Raw genomic sequence first — 15,692 nt, 5'->3', positions numbered from 1 at the left:
TTGGAAGTCTGATTTTATTTGTTTGATTTTCTATTTCCCACTAAATTTGGTGCCTTAGTCCTTGAAACTTTGAAGTTTGAACAGCAGAAGTTACATTTTTTTTTTCCATTTTCCATGTTGGATTTTTCCAGTTGACTGACCTTTCCATCTGAAACATATTATCGTTATCCCCATTGTGAACTGAGAACGATTCATTTCGTGATTTGAGACAGATTTATTTATTTTAATCTTCATATTTTGCTAATTGTTAATTGTCTTATTAGATGACATTTTGATGAAATTTATGATTTTTTTTAATTGTATCATATATTATTGAACAAACCGAGAAAACCGAACAGTATAAACCGATCGATTATGGTACAACCTTAACCTGAACTAAACTGTTTGGATTTTGGATTACATGTTTGTTAACCAAAAACCGAATCGAAATTAGATAAATTAAAATCGAACCAACCGAATGAACATATAGATATGAGCATTTTTTATTTATTGTAGACTAGAGGAAACAACAGCAAGCGCAAAAAGAATGGTTGAGTGTCGATGCATAAACCTAGCCGCAAAAAACCCTTTTCTCCAAAGTAACTTCGATTCATCAAGATTCCTATCATCATCATCTGCAAATCGAACAATTGTACTCAAAAGTTTTAAGTTATCTGCATTATCAATGGAAGGCCAACCGCCGCGCTCTGTTGAAGCCTTGACCACTATCGATCGGAAGAATCAGTTGATGAATGCAATCAAAGATTCGCTTTCCAGCTGCCTGTCCGAGACTCATCTCCATTTAACAGTTCCTGGTATTCAATCCAAAACCAGAGGCAAGGTGAATTTACTGTTTCGTATTTCTCCACAGGACCCATTGAGAAATGATTCTTACTGAACAGAAAAATGCAATCTTTGAAGGTTAGAGATATTTATGACTGTGGAGACTATCTTGTACTTGTCACAACTGACAGGCAAAGTGCTTTTGATAGGGTTCTTGCTTCAATCCCATTCAAGGGTCAGGTAATTGTAGTGCCTAGTGTGATCGAGTCCATGCCCTATGTTTTGTCTGCACTGAGCTTTAACTCAGTAACATGTTATTTTAGGTTTTTAATTGCATATTGATATCTGCAGGTGCTCAATGAAACAAGTTTGTGGTGGTTTAATAAAACTCGGCACATAATTCCTAATGCAGTTGTTTCATCTCCAGATAGAAACGTCACTATTGCAAAAAAGTGTGTTGTATTTCCTGTTGAATTTGTTGGTGAGTAATTCAATTAATGTTCTTTTTCTTGTAGCAGCCAGTGTTTTGGGGTGAGTTATAAGCCTTTTGCAGAGCACTATTCCTTGCACGAAGTAGAGTTATTATACCTTTCTTTTTATCTGGGATTATCTATCTGGAATGCCAATTGACAATGCTTCTTGTTCGTAGTTAGAGGCTATGTGACTGGAAGTACTGATACATCACTTTGGACTGTCTACCAGAAAGGCATTCGGAACTACTGCGGAAATGCTCTTCCTGATGGTGAGGCTTGGGATTGAATAGACGATTTATGCTAATTTTTTAACTGACACTTCTGCATTTATCTGTTATAGATTTGGTGAAAAACCAAAAGTTGCCAGCAAATATACTCACACCGACCACTAAAGACGTAGATCATGATGTTCCCACAACTCCCAAAGAGGTTTGCATGTCTTGAACTGTTTATATTCTTCTTTTAGTAACTTGTTTAATCGTTTCTAACTTTAATTAAATATGCTTGTGTGCTTCGAATATCCCTCAATATTTTTATATTTCTTGAATGTCTAGATCCACAAACTGTCCCGCTCTCAGGACCTTTATGTATTTCAATGTACTTTTTTCGTGCAACACCGAGACAATGCCACTTCCCCATAAAAATATCATGCAGATGATTTGTCATCCGATGGATTGACGGTTTTGACGGGGCTGCATTCAAAAAATAGTATTTTAGGCAAATAGAGCATCTCTGACCGTGGAATTCAATCGTTTGCTTTGTTCGTGAAGAGAATTACAAACAAATAATTCTTTGATTGAAACTGAAAGGCAAGGGACTTCTTTTAGTTGTGTATGCTTGAACGAAAGTCTAATCTTACCAAACTTTTGTGCCAATAAATACTGAATTGATGCTAAAAAAAAGAAAAAAAATGTAAACCAAAGTGTGCCAAATTTTGGCATATGGAGATGCTTAAATGTCGTCCATAGCATAAGAAGATCCTTGTAGGAAGGGATCCATGAAGGTTCAACCATTCTCCTTGTTTAATTACAAGCAATATTGTGGTGAAGGACTTATAGTTAGAACTTAGAAGCATCTCCTTATTTTCAAAATGAAAGAAGCTGATTTGTACCAAGGCTGCCATCCATACAAACTTAAAACATCTAATTATGCATGTTCGTGTACATTTGCTCATGTTCGTGATTTGCGGGACAGATTGTTCAGCTGGGAATGATGACTCAAGCTGACTATGACGAAGCAAGTGAGGCTGCATTAAAGCTGTTCAAGTATGGGCAGGTGCTTATTGTTGAATTTTCATGTTTTTTCCTTCATGCAATTCCTACATTTTTGTTGCTTATTGAGATTGACTTGTAATTACGCATCATCTAAACATAATAGTCTCATTGTATAGCAGGTTTTCGCTCATGCACTGGGTGTTTTATTTTTCAAAATATTTTAATCGTCCATAAAGTTCATGTTTTTGGTATTGCAGCGCATTGCCTTGGAACATGGTCTGATTTTGGTAGATACCAAATATGAATTTGGAAAGGGATCTGATGGTTCAGTGGTTTTGATTGATGAGGTTAGTCTGATGCTTGTGCCTGAAATAGATGCATGTCAATGCTCAATCAATGGCATGCATTCACTGAATAATCTATCTTTTTAATTTGTCAAACGTTAGGTTCATACACCTGACTCAAGTAGGTATTGGATCGCTGATTCATACGAGGAGCGGTTTCGAAATGGTCTTGAGCCTGAAAACATCGACAAGGTTCATGATGGTGACCTGATTTGGAGCCATTACAACATGCTTATGTCCATTATAATTTTATTTTCTAAATCTTTGGTAGGAATTTTTGAGGCTGTGGTTTAGAGATCACTGCAACCCTTATGAAGATGAGGTAAATTGCTCAATATATAAATATGCTTATTTCTCTTTTTTTTCCATGTTGAATATAACTCTGGGAACATTCTTAGGTCCTGCCCGAAGCACCCGAAGAGCTCGTTTCTGAATTGGCTTGGCGGTATTATAATTTCCATATTTTGTCGAGCTTTATTTTATATAATTCAATACGAAAACGGCACGCTTGATGACTACAGGTATATCCTCTTGTACGAGACTATAACAAAATCAAAATTCGAGATTCCCGTCTCGCAGGTAAGTGGAAATGTATCATACAGTGCGACTTATCATATACTTCTTAATGTGAAATTTTGGGTTTTGTGCAGGATCCCATACATGATCGAATATCTGAAAATGTTTCACGGGCACTTCTGTCTGTATCTTAGAACAATCAGATTGACACTTCTTCCATTTGATTCTTTTGGAGGGAACCCACCCCATCCATCCGCAGTAAACTATATATATATATATATATATATATTATGGGCATTACTTTATTGAAAAAGTTAAATTTGGTTAATACATAGTACTACGTTATTGTGATTCATGTCTCTCGTTGTTGTCTCAAATCTCTATAGCTCACGCACTTCCATACTCGATAAGGTCATAGTATGTACTAGAAACATGACATGTCAGCTACAACTGCTACATTATCTGTCATAAAAAATTTTGAAATCCAGAAACTTGCAATAATATACCAACGACGTGACACATGCATTGGGTGTATAAAATATTTCATTTATTGTGTGTGTATAATACATTTTTATTTCAAAAAATTATTTTGGTTTAATATCTTTGTACAAAATAAATATTTGTTATAGCTGTGAATTTTTTATATTTAAAATGACGGATAAATAAATTTAAAAGTTATTTATTCTATTTTGTAGACGATGGTTGAGAAAATTATGGGAAAAAAAATTTGACTAGATAACTAAAAGAGGAGGTTTTTTGTGAGATGTTTTAACGAATTTTTATCTATGAGACAAGTTAATTTTATCGATATTCGCAATAAAAAGTAATATTCTTTACCTAAGAAATAATATTTTTTCATGGATGACTAAAAATAAGATATTCGTTTTACAAAATACGACTCATGAGATTGTCTCACATTAATTTTTGTTTAACTAATATTATTATTTAATAAATTAACGGAGTGGGATTTATATATGATATAGCATGTTGCGGAATATTTGGAAAAACATAATATAGTACTACAGAAGTATAGATTGCCCAAATTATTATGTTGGGTTTATTTTAAATTTTTACTTATTATTATCTAAACTTTGCTTTATTAATAACAAGCAAATATGTTATTTTTTTTGTTTGCAAGATTCTTTTTAAAATTATTTTTGAGTATTTGTAACTAATGATCGATAAATTATATTTGATTTTAATTATGGTTTAATTAATTTTTTTAAAAAAAATTAATTAAATTGAAGATTTTTTTGAAGCTATTAACCAACAATGTAGAAGAATAAATAAATGCTCCACGGACACAATACCTTCGGGCTTTCATTTGGTCGGTCGGGCCAATTATGAGAATGATCGACCGCTTCTCTCCGAAACCCTAAATTGTTTCCCTCCCCCAGAAATATTTCAATAACCGAAACGCAAGACAACTTGTCGAACAAGATCTCGGAGAGGAAGGGAAGAATCGAATCGAATCGAACAGAGCGGGTATCCGATGGGGAAAAAGAAGAAGAGAGGATCTGTTGATAAGATGTGGTGCTACTACTGCGACCGGGAGTTCGAGGACGAGAAGATATTGGTGCAGCACCAGAAGGCCAAGCACTTCAAGTGCCATGTTTGCCACAAAAAACTCTCCACGGCGAGCGGCATGGCCATCCATGTCCTCCAGGTTCACAAGGAACAAGTCTCCCAGTCAGTGTCTCTCTTTTTCATCTTGTCCTCCACCCACACACCAGCACGAGCATTCACCATAAGCTGTTCATATTAGTTAACCTTGTTTGGGTTTTCAATCTCGATTTTAATACCAATTTTGTTCTACTGAGACCTGGGCATTGAATGTTTTGCTTTCGTTTGTTCATTTAACTATATTGGGGGATACCTAGGGTTTCTGTGATAAAACACTAGCGTTAATTCCAGGAAAATTGATATGGGTGATTTACTCAAGTTGTTAAGTTTCCATAGGAATGCTTAATTTTGTATTTTTTCCCTTAATTATACGATTACATTCCTCACAGAGTTCCAAATGCAAAACCTGGAAGGGAATCAACAGAGATTGAAATTTATGGAATGCAAGGTATTCCACCTGATGTTCTCGCTGCTCATTATGGAGAGGAAGGTATGCTTTATATTGTGAATTTTCCCTTGAATTAGTTTTGACATCACTTTTGGTTTGGTTTAGTATTAATCGGTGTACCATCTACAGATGATATATTGTTTGGCTCATTTTTTCCAATGTTCTCCTTATATTGTCCGTGTGGTAGGACCGATTTCCTCTAATTGTGCCCGGCCGTCAAACACTTCCGGGAAAACACATACGGTTCTATTTCAAATGACAGTCAACTTTACAGTAGATATCCATTTAATTCTATTAAGAAATTAAGTCCTTACACCAAGCCGGCTCTCTCCTCCATCTGCTATCTATATTTTTCCTTACTCAATGAAAATAACTTTTCTTTGCACTGCACACTTCAAAAGCTTTGAACGGATATCAGGACCCATGAGATCTGAACTCTAGCAGTGGATTCGTGTAGATGTTTATTGCTCCTGTTGCTGGCTGTTCCATTTTTTATGGATGGGGAGGTCCACGGTATTTTATATTCTGATTTATTAGGTGGGATATATTGAAAGAGAAATAGCTGAAACCAAACTGAACTAGACCATTTTTTTAATGGTTTCTTTTACAATCTTTTTTGTCTTTAATCCAATTTATCATTGAATTTGGTTCTGCTTGGAGAACCAAAGAGTTAGGTCAGTGGACCAAAAAACTCAATTGAATCTGATCAGTGTGAAAATCATAACGCACTCTAATATCTTGAAATTAAAATTTGGAATTTTATGAAGTTTTAGGCTTTATATTATTCTTCAGTTGATAGTTGATACTTTATTTGAACCTTAATATTTAGAGGGCTCGGTGATTGAATTTTGCAGCAATTACTGATTCACGTCTCTATCAGGCTGATACCCTTATGATTACTATTATTATTATATTTTTACAGAGCAAGAAACTCCTGCAAAAACAGCCAAAGTTGATTATGCATCATCTCAAATAGTTGGCAGTGTGATTCCAGGAACAATTGGTACCGGATTTCCTTCCCGGCCTACTCTGGGAACAATGCCTCCCTTGTATGCTCTTATCTACTTAAATTTCATTGAACTTTACGTTGTTCTATGTATAAAATACAATAACTTTGAGAAAGTGAAAAAAATAAAGAAAGATGGGTTGATTTTTTTCCTTGCGTTGTTACTTGTTAGTATCTGAGAATGTCCCTACATCGAAAATGCTATTCTATGCTTGTGAATTGTCAAATAATGCAACCAATAAATGTAATTCCTTTTATTCGTAAAAACATTATTATCTTTTGGAAACATTACCATTGTTGAGCAAATATAATTGCCTTATGAATGCAGTTATCCACGAGTTCCTGTGCCTCCTGCTGGTTGGCCGGCTCCACCTCACCCACAACCTTGGTACCCACGACATCCAGCTATTTCTGTTCCTCCTGCTGCTCCTTTGCCGCAACAACCTTTATTTCCTGTGCAGAACGTGAGGCTCTCTGTACCACCTGCAATGCCCCCTGGGCATCTACAGTCATTATCAATTGCTCCTCCAGGGATGCCTACTGCTACACCCGACATTTCTGTGTCTCAACCTTTGTTTCCTGTTGTTCCTAACAATAGTGTTACTTCTCAAAGTTCGCCATTTTCTGCTATGCCTCCAATGAGCCTACCATCTAGTACTTTTGTTATGAAGACCGCAGAGTCCAACTTTGGAGGCAGCACATTGCCACCTAATAGCTTTCATACGTCGGGAATTTCAGGTTTTATGTTCTTTTCATTCTCTTTTTCCCTTAAATGTTTTTGACCTTGCTCTTTTTATCTGGTTTGGACAATAATTTACTGTTAGATTTGTTCCATGTCAGAATGAAATTATAAACTACTGGGTTTTTTGGAATGAATATAGTTAGAATGTAACTGAAGCACTGGCTGACTTGAATAATGCCTTGATAACTAAACACTTCTGCTGGAACAGGCTATTGTATCTTTGATCAGAATGAAATTACTACCAGGTTTTTTAGAATGAATTTAGTTAGAATGTAACTGAAGCGCCGGCTGAGTTATTATGCCTTGATAACTAAACACTTCTGCTGAAACAGGCTATTGTGTATTTGGTCAGTTGGCTACATTTATGAGTGATACTTCTAGTTGTAGTGATTATATTTATATAATTTTTTAACAATACATTTTTTAAGGAATTGTTTCAGTTTTAATGCCATTACATAGGATTTATATTTATGGAAAGATTTCTATTTAATTGCAGTATATTTTTTTTATTTGAGTATACTGGAAAAACATTTGGGTTTTTTACTATTAGTTTGTAGGAAATCAACAATGTTGATACTGGTGCTAAGTATGGGCAGAATGCTAATGTTTCTGTTGGAGGACACAAAGCAAATTAAGTATGGGCAGAATGCTAATGTTTCTGATGGAGGACACAAAGCAAATTATTCTTAATGTTTTTACTGCTTTTTGTTCCTTTAGACATCACAACTAAAAATATACCGTGTTGTGTCTAAAGTATTGTCTTTACAGTTGTAGCACCCGTAAATTCACATTCTTATGCATCTGGCCCAAATACTGGTGGGCCTTCTATCGGACCTCCTCCGGTAATTGCAAACAAGGCTCCAGTTACCCAGCCTGCAACAAACGAGGTTTATTTAGTGTGGGATGATGAGGCAATGTCCATGGTTAGTTATTTTCTTTTCTTATCTGAAGTTTGTTTATGGAATGCTTTCTAGTGCTTCACCTTCATTGGACTGTGGAGTCATCGCACTCATTTGTGGTGTAAATTTTTTCAGGAGGAAAGAAGAATGTCCTTATCGAAGTATCAGGTGCACGATGAGAATAGCCAGGTAAGTCATAATTGCCTCAAGCTAATATTCTTCTGTGGATGGTGGTTGAGTCACTCAACCCAGGTGGTCCCGCATTGCATTTTGTCATCTAAAAAGTTCTTTTTTTGTTTTGTTTTGTCCGTAATTCTGCATGTACGTTTATTTACTCTGCTATAAAAATAAAAATACACCGAGAAAAACATCTTAGCAATTTGATTTTACGTTTCTACATTTTCAATCCCATTGATGCGATGAGATGTTTTATCTTACTTGGCCATTCTCCGGTTCGCAAGCAATTCCACCAATTTGAGGTCAACAAAGGTTCAAGTAGGTATTTTCGTTATCTTTGTTAACGGTTAGTAATTTAACTTGTATAATCACTCCAGGGCTCTCGAATCTTGTTAAATTTTAAGATCAGAATCTGTGCATTGCTCTGTAGAAATTCTATCTATTCTATTTTTTGAACTCTCATTGTGATTGATCACAAAGTCTTGGGTTTGCTGGAACTACAATTTTTCCGTTCATGTTGTACGATATTAAATCGATGTGGATTCAATAGTCCAGGTCAGCCCTTTTTGCAAAGTTTGGTATCTACCGACTGTAAGCTAAGCTTTACTTTTCCAGTGCTGATTACGAGAATGCCTGCTGTTTTTGTTCCCTAATAAGTTCTGACGGGATTGTGTGTTTCAGATGAGCTCAATTGATGCAGCAATAGACAGAAGGATATCAGAGAGCAGACTCGCAGGTCGCATGGCTTTTTAGTGATAATGCATGAGTAGTGCAGCAGCTGGGAATGCATCTTTTCGAGTCCTACTTTTAACATTGGTTGGAGAACTTGCTGCTACCGTTCTTTTAATTTATTTATTGTATTCTTTCGGGATCAGGTCTCAGGATATCTTCTATTTTATACCGTTGACAAAGTTTAATATATATTTTCTTGAATTTTAGGATCTGAAAATGATTCTCTTTTCATGTTTTGCAATAAAAGCCAGTCTGATTGTATCAGTGTCGAAGCTCCAGTAAGTGCGCTACTCATTTTTTTACCAAATCTCGGTTCGGTCGACCCTACCCGCGCGGGCACTGCCTGCAGGGGTCGATCCAACGGATCGGATTTTTCGAGGTATTTTTTTTTTTTTTTACATGGAGGTGGGCTCGGATCACTCATGTGGAGTGATCCGGGCCGTTCATTGCCCGTGCAGCCGTGCAGGCAGTGCCTGCACGGGTAGGGTGAAACAAACCCCAAATCTCCCAGTTTGTCCTTTTCTCGTTTGGTGACGTTATGCCATTGTCTGTAGCCACACTTCATCATGACTCTTTGCGTTATTCTGCTTACCCTAACTACAGTGCATGCACGGGTAGGGTGAAACAAACCCCAAATCTCTCAGTTTGTCTTTTCTCGTTTGGTGACGTTATGCCATTGTCTGTAGCCACACTTCATCATGACTCATTGCGTTATTCTGCTTACCCTAACTATGATGTTAGACATTATTGTCGACTGATTTAAAACCAAATATTTGGTATGCTTAAATGACTAGCGAATTTTTTTAATCAGAGCAGGTGATTTTTTTTAACAATCTGAAACCAAAATCAGCGCACCCTTTATAAATTGAACAATATGTAAACAACAAATCTTTATCCGAATAAGTAGAGCTGGTGATATTGATTCTTGACTCTATGTCGTTCGTGAGTTGGGCCGAACAGAAAACTAACTTGAACTGGTCTCTCTATTTTTTGATATTTTTGTTTTATATATTAAGATTACCGAGAGATCGATTACAAAGGTGAAAAGTATGAATTTGAAAGTTCATGCAATGATGTACTGATTCTAATTCAGTTGAATCTATATTTTCGATTACGATTCCATCTATTGATTAATGTTTTTAATGTACTTCACAGTTCTTAAAATCGAACCATACGTTGTGGTATTTTCTCGTTTACTTGTTTTTCTCGTTTTCTTATTTTTCCCCTTCATAACTGTGACTTCAAATTTGTTAACAAGCTCCTCTCTTTTTTTTTTTCCTTGTGAACATAATTTTAAGACAAAAATTTGTGTGAGATGGTCTCACGGGTTGTATTTGTGAGACGGATCTCTTATTTGGGTCACCCATGAAAAGTATTATTATTTTTTATGTTAATAATATTTCTTTTTATTGTGGATATGAGTAGGGTTGATCTGTCTCACAGATTATGATCCGTGAGACGACTTCATATGAGACTCACTTTAATTTTAAGTTAATCATTGAACAAGGCTTGATTTTTCAAAATAATTAAGTTTTTTTTTTCACGAAATGACCATCATGCCCCAACTACGTAGCCTCCCTTCACTCAAAATCCTTTTCCAACATCAAAAACCCTTTCGTCCTAAACACACATTTCTTCTTGGCAACTTCGACAGGGATTTTGCTGATTCACGCGTCTATTTTCTTCAAGTTATGATAGTCGTTCGGGCGCCATTGAGAACACTACGGGCCTCACTCTGCTCCGCTCAATTCACCCTATTCACTTCTCCCTTTTTACATCGCTTTTATTCGGCCGAGCCTCAGCAAACTGAGCCCTTTTCTTCCACAAATTCCGGGGATTTTGAAGACCCACAAGAACCCGTATTTGATAGCTCTTATTATCCCGACTTCAATGTTGATTTGAAACCCAATAATGGTGATAATAATACTTGTAATGATGATGCAACGTGGTCCAATAGATACAGGGACACTATAAAAAGCAAAGTTTTTGGGGAGGATGTGTCGCATTTGAGAATCTTGAGGAGGGATGAGGAGAAGAAGAACAAGGCAGCCGCAATGGCAAAGGCTCTGCTTGAGCCGTGTTTGAATGAAGAAGACGAGGATGAGGATGTGGAGGTGGGGGAGGTCAAGGAGGAGGACCAGAAGTCTCTGTCTGTTGCCATTATCGGGGCTCCCAATGCTGGAAAATCTGCTCTAACTAATTTCATGGTCCGTTTCTCTTTCTTTCTTTTTTTCCTTTTTTGCTTTGCCTTCTGTTAAAAGCTTTGACCTTTGTGTTTTGGTCATGGTTGGGGGAATTTTTCAAAGAAAATTGGTTAACTTGCATCCTTGCTCTAGATAGACTTATCTAGAGTAAGCAAGCTATTGAGTAATTTATTGAGTGCTGATGCATTTGTTTATTGGCTGCTTACTTTTATTGTGATCTAAGAACAATTGCAATTGGTTCAATGTTTTTGGAAGTTTTATTCTGGTACTGTTCTTGCGTTTCATGTAGCTATGTTGATATTTGATATTGGCCACCTTTTTTTCTCAATATGCGCAAGGTATGGATGAAGAGAAATCATTTAAACAGGTAGTTACCAGATTTGTCATCTTTATTATTGTTTTTCAGGTAGGAACTAAAGTTTCAGCAGTTTCACGGAAGATAAATACTACAACGCATGAAGTGCTTGGAGTTTTGACTAATGGCTATACCCAAATTGTACGTTTAGATCTGGCTACTTGATTCCCTTCAGTTTTTTTTTTTAATTTTGTGCATAGATTCCCTTCAGTTTTACCAGTATCATCTGAGAGCATATTTGTTTGACTATGCACTTCTGCTATTTTATCTCCTTGATCCGATTTTTCAGTAAGTATATTTTCTATATGTGCCCATTTTAAATTCCCTGGAATGCTTTAATCCTTCACATTAGGAAGAATATAATAAAATAACTCTTTAGAAGAATATTTAATTGCCCCAAATCTAATTACTATTGTTGATGGTTTCCAACTAATTGTGATATTCTTTCAGTGTTTTTTTGATACACCAGGTCTTATGCTCAAGAAAAGTGGATTTCCTTACAATGACATCAAAGTCCGGAATGAAAGTGCATGGAGTTCCGTTTACTTGTATGACGTTCTGATAGTTATTTTTGATGTGCACCGGCATCTCACCAGGTTTGGCTTTTCTTTCAGTAATTCGGTTAAATCTTTTATAATGTGCTGATTATTTTTTCTGATGTTCCTCAATATCTTGTTGGTACAGGTCCCTTGTTCTAAATCTGATGTGATTTCTTGAAGCTATACTGTAGATATTTTATATACGAAGGATGAAATATGTTCATAAGTAGTCATTTGTTCATATGATGCACATAAATTTATGTGTGGTATTATTTAGAAGTTTGTGGTTTCTCATTTTACTTAACCAAAGGCTCTTTCAGCACTGAAAGACATGAGTATCCATTTCTCTGTAAGTGGTATTATACAGAAACATAGTGAACTGTGTTACTGCCACATATCAGGAAACTCATAAGTTGCAATTCTAATGATAAATTTAGATATGAGTGTGATATTTTCAACTTGTGACTTTCACTGTTTTGCTCTGGTGTATCCTTGGTTTACTACGTGGCTTGTGAAGTGTGAAGGTGTGCTTCTTGTTTTTCATGAATCTAGACCTGACTCAAGAGTGGTGAGATTGATTGAAAGAATGGGGTCAATAAAGTACCCAAACCAGAAGCGTGTGCTATGCATAAATAAGGTTGATTTAGTCACAAAGAAGAATGATCTTGAAAAAGTTTCCGAGGAATTTAGAGACCTTCCTGGATATGAAAGGTAAATACTTTATCTTCAGTTGAATATTCATCTAAACGATGCCTGATGTTACTTTTACTGCTTGCTAGGTACTTCATGATTTCAGGACTGAAGGGTGCCGGAGTGAGAGATCTTACTCGATATTTAATGGAGCAGGTAGTTATTAGTTAACGGGCATTAAGTTTAATAGATCATAAGGACGAAAAAAGTTTGTGAAAATTCATACTGTGTTCTGCGTTTCTGTAACTTTTGTTTCTCGTTTTTCTCATTTTTTTATCAGTAAAAATTCGTTGTATATCCTAATTTTTTCTATGTTTCTATGCACATAACAAATAAACGAAATGAGAACCCCTCGAGCTTTACAATTGGCTCTTGTATTTATGGTTAGGCAGTCAAAAGACCATGGGACGAAGAACCCATGGACATGAGTGAAGAAGTTATGAAAAATATATCACTAGAAGTTGTAAAAGAGAGATTGTTGGATCATGTGCATCAGGTAATTTAATACTTGCATTGTATTATTTGTTTTCATGCCGGATGTGGGAGACAAGTGAGTGTTCATTAATTTTCCGCAAACATAGGAAATACCATATGGCATTGAACACCGTTTGATGGGGTGGAAGGAATTGAGAGACGGTTCTCTCCGGATCGAGCAGCATTTCATCACTCACAAGATAAGCCAACGCAAAATTTTAGTTGGGAGCAAAGGGTCCAAAATAGGGTGAGCATGTTCATCATTTTTTCTCATAATTTTAATGGTTCTGCAAATAATAAAATAATGATGCAGGCGGATAGGCATGGAAGCTAACGAGGAGCTACGTTCTATATTCAAGAAAAATGTGCATCTTATTCTCATGGTTAGAGTTAAATGATGCAAAGAATCATCATATACGCTGTAAATTAACCAACCAGCTGGTGTGTTTACAGAAGCCAGAGGGATTGTGAATTATACAGAATTATTTCTTAAGTTGATATAGTATGGAGTGAATTAGCTCATTGCATTGAAAGAACCAAAGCGTAGGGGAATACATTGTTGAGGAAGAGCCGTGAATGCAGGTTCACAAGCAAAAGCATGCGAGTATGTACTGGAAAATAATCTGTGACATGCAACTTGGACTTAGTGTACAATGATGTTTAGGTATCTTCTTTTGGTATTTTAATGTCTGAATTTTTATATTTAGCTAAGGATCAAAGTTATAAAATTGGGGTTTTTTTTAATACCTAACACCAGTGTTCTAAAACTCGGGCTAAGTGATCGCCTAAGCATTAGGCGTCGCCTAACCGCACTGAAAAGGTGCTAGGCGGCCAGCACTCCTAGGCGGATATAGGAGGGCCTAGGTGTTTAGAGTTTTTTTAGGAATTTTTTTTTTTGGTTTTTAATTTTTGAAAGTCCAATTAAATCAGAACATGACATAAGAAATAATTACATGTTTCTGCTTTTAATTTTTTTGTATTGAATGTCCAATTAAAATCACGATTTGTTGGCTTGTATTCGTCTTAACACATAAGAAAATCGAAGCATGACTTACATGTAATTTTTTTTTATTTTGATTTATCTTAGATTTCCTATTATCATGACTCATTTTAAGTATGAGGAATGAGTAAGTGTCAATTAGATTTTAACAAAATTTGAGCTGTCATTTATTCTAAAAACCATTACAAATTATCGAGGCAAATGCTTTTTGGGGGAAGATGTACTAAGAAGTAACTCATGGAATTACAAGAGTGATGAAATAGACCCCGTCATCTTAAACGAGTTACTGTCAGGAATACAAGCAGAAGTGCGTGCTACGCTTCAGACACAAAATCAGGCGAAAACAGTGAAAATGGGTTCTAGTATTTTTCACTATTTTTTACCAGTTTGGTAAACCAAAAGGATATCCATAATTACAAAACATAATCAAAATGCTCTCCCTATAAAATAAGGAGATCGATTCTGCACATATTTGATGGGATTATTCGAAGCTATCCTGAGGGTAGTGATTAGATCCACTAATCAAATTTCTTTGGTTCTTGTGGGAGGGTAGTGACTTCAACGTAGATCAATTGCCCAATTTTTTTTTTTGTTTGGCCGTGGAAGATTTGGGCCATTGGATCAACTCGAGCATGTTGCTCCTATCACGATTTCGCCGCGTTGATCTGACGTGTTTTTGCCTGATTTGTCATATCGTATTTCGACGTTTTCCAACTTCTGGTAAAAAAAACCAAAAACATAAATAAAAATAAAACCAACATATTATTATTTTTAGGGATGCAAAAATGTGTCGGGATTTGGATAGGCCTTTATATCATTATTTCTAGGGATGCAAATGTGTCGGGATTTGGATAGGTCTTTATATTCTTCATCATCGTCATCATCTCCATTTATTATAATCATCATGTGCGAGAAAGTTACTGTCTGTCTGTTGAGCAAATTTTTCTCGCGCACACTAGCCTAACTGGTACCAAGTCTCTTTGAACTATGTATTAATGTTAGGAGGTCATGTGTTTGAGACTTGGGGAGATATCACTCCACCAACATGGTATGGAGAGTCCTATGAGTAATGACACATGAGAAAGTCCGTGAGAGAAAAGGCCCCAGTGGGAACCCAAGATGAGACAAGACCTCCGAGGGATTAGAAAAACTGCCCATCACCACGAAGTAAACCTGATTTACCTTAAACACCGTGTTTTCTTTCTCACTGCCAATGTTTATTGAGATCTTGATATTTCAATTGCATCTTCTCTATCTTTTATTCAATTTCATCTCATCCAGTCGAAGGATTGTATATTTATACACTACTCAAATATCATATTATCACCTATAATTTATATTGTCGAATTTGAATTATTTATGATAAGATATGAATATTTACAAAATTGTTGAGAATAATAAAAAATATATATAAAAATTAACAAATTTATCATTATAAAAAAATAACAAAATATTAAATTTATCCAACAAAAATAACATCAAATTCTATATTAT

General features: G+C 35.8%; 3 protein-coding genes across 6 annotated transcripts; all 3 read left to right on the top strand.

Annotated features, from left to right (window-relative positions):
• The first annotated feature begins 472 nt into the window (after nucleotides 1-472).
• On the top strand, nucleotides 473-3,660 carry LOC140836656 (phosphoribosylaminoimidazole-succinocarboxamide synthase, chloroplastic-like). 2 transcript variants are annotated; one of them, XM_073202329.1, is made up of 12 exons: nucleotides 474-820; nucleotides 901-1,002; nucleotides 1,114-1,243; nucleotides 1,412-1,504; nucleotides 1,576-1,664; nucleotides 2,430-2,510; nucleotides 2,707-2,796; nucleotides 2,896-2,985; nucleotides 3,065-3,115; nucleotides 3,192-3,238; nucleotides 3,315-3,372; nucleotides 3,444-3,660. In XM_073202329.1, the coding sequence occupies exons 1-12, from the start codon at nucleotides 527-529 to the stop codon at nucleotides 3,501-3,503; spliced, it is 1,185 nt and encodes a 394-aa protein (XP_073058430.1). In that variant the 5' UTR covers nucleotides 474-526; the 3' UTR covers nucleotides 3,504-3,660. The 2 variants fall into 2 exon arrangements, with proteins under 2 accessions (XP_073058429.1, XP_073058430.1); XM_073202328.1 differs by having other exon boundaries at nucleotides 473-820; nucleotides 3,315-3,660.
• A 948-nt stretch (nucleotides 3,661-4,608) lies between these two features.
• LOC140836654 (protein SUPPRESSOR OF FRI 4-like) lies at nucleotides 4,609-9,200 on the top strand. Of its 3 annotated transcripts, XM_073202326.1 has the most exons (7): nucleotides 4,611-4,998; nucleotides 5,322-5,422; nucleotides 6,303-6,429; nucleotides 6,715-7,124; nucleotides 7,897-8,051; nucleotides 8,163-8,216; nucleotides 8,886-9,200. In XM_073202326.1, the coding sequence occupies exons 1-7, from the start codon at nucleotides 4,802-4,804 to the stop codon at nucleotides 8,955-8,957; spliced, it is 1,116 nt and encodes a 371-aa protein (XP_073058427.1). In that variant the 5' UTR covers nucleotides 4,611-4,801; the 3' UTR covers nucleotides 8,958-9,200. The 3 variants fall into 3 exon arrangements, with proteins under 3 accessions (XP_073058428.1, XP_073058427.1, XP_073058426.1); XM_073202325.1 differs by having other exon boundaries at nucleotides 4,613-4,998; nucleotides 8,163-9,200; XM_073202327.1 differs by lacking the exons at nucleotides 7,897-8,051; nucleotides 8,163-8,216; nucleotides 8,886-9,200 and adding an exon at nucleotides 7,679-7,877 and having other exon boundaries at nucleotides 4,609-4,998.
• A 1,275-nt stretch (nucleotides 9,201-10,475) lies between these two features.
• Nucleotides 10,476-13,942, top strand: LOC140836653 (GTP-binding protein ERG-like). Its single transcript, XM_073202324.1, has 8 exons — nucleotides 10,476-11,143; nucleotides 11,547-11,636; nucleotides 11,946-12,091; nucleotides 12,587-12,745; nucleotides 12,814-12,880; nucleotides 13,113-13,220; nucleotides 13,306-13,445; nucleotides 13,512-13,942. Exons 1-8 carry the CDS (start codon nucleotides 10,484-10,486, stop codon nucleotides 13,594-13,596), a joined length of 1,455 nt encoding a protein of 484 aa, XP_073058425.1. The 5' UTR covers nucleotides 10,476-10,483; the 3' UTR covers nucleotides 13,597-13,942.
• The last annotated feature ends 1,750 nt before the right edge of the window (nucleotides 13,943-15,692 follow it).

Source organism: Primulina eburnea, chromosome 7, assembly GCF_022965805.1.
Source record: "Primulina eburnea isolate SZY01 chromosome 7, ASM2296580v1, whole genome shotgun sequence".
Classification (NCBI taxonomy): Eukaryota; Viridiplantae; Streptophyta; class Magnoliopsida; order Lamiales; family Gesneriaceae; genus Primulina; species Primulina eburnea.
Note: the sequence above shows the minus strand (reverse complement) of the source record. Positions and strands in the feature narration are given on the sequence as shown.

Coding starts and splice junctions, on each gene's coding strand:
- LOC140836656 (XM_073202328.1), top strand. CDS start 527: ATGGTTGAGTGTCGATGCATAAACCTAGCCGCAAAAAACCCTTTTCTC. Junction 1,665..2,429: donor TTCCCACAACTCCCAAAGAG/GTTTGCATGTCT, acceptor TTTGCGGGACAG/ATTGTTCAGCTGGGAATGAT. Junction 2,511..2,706: donor AGCTGTTCAAGTATGGGCAG/GTGCTTATTGTT, acceptor TTGGTATTGCAG/CGCATTGCCTTGGAACATGG.
- LOC140836654 (XM_073202325.1), top strand. CDS start 4,802: ATGGGGAAAAAGAAGAAGAGAGGATCTGTTGATAAGATGTGGTGCTAC. Junction 5,423..6,302: donor TGCTCATTATGGAGAGGAAG/GTATGCTTTATA, acceptor ATATTTTTACAG/AGCAAGAAACTCCTGCAAAA. Junction 8,052..8,162: donor ATGATGAGGCAATGTCCATG/GTTAGTTATTTT, acceptor AAATTTTTTCAG/GAGGAAAGAAGAATGTCCTT.
- LOC140836653 (XM_073202324.1), top strand. CDS start 10,484: ATGACCATCATGCCCCAACTACGTAGCCTCCCTTCACTCAAAATCCTT. Junction 12,092..12,586: donor GTGCACCGGCATCTCACCAG/GTTTGGCTTTTC, acceptor TCATGAATCTAG/ACCTGACTCAAGAGTGGTGA. Junction 13,446..13,511: donor AGCAAAGGGTCCAAAATAGG/GTGAGCATGTTC, acceptor ATAATGATGCAG/GCGGATAGGCATGGAAGCTA.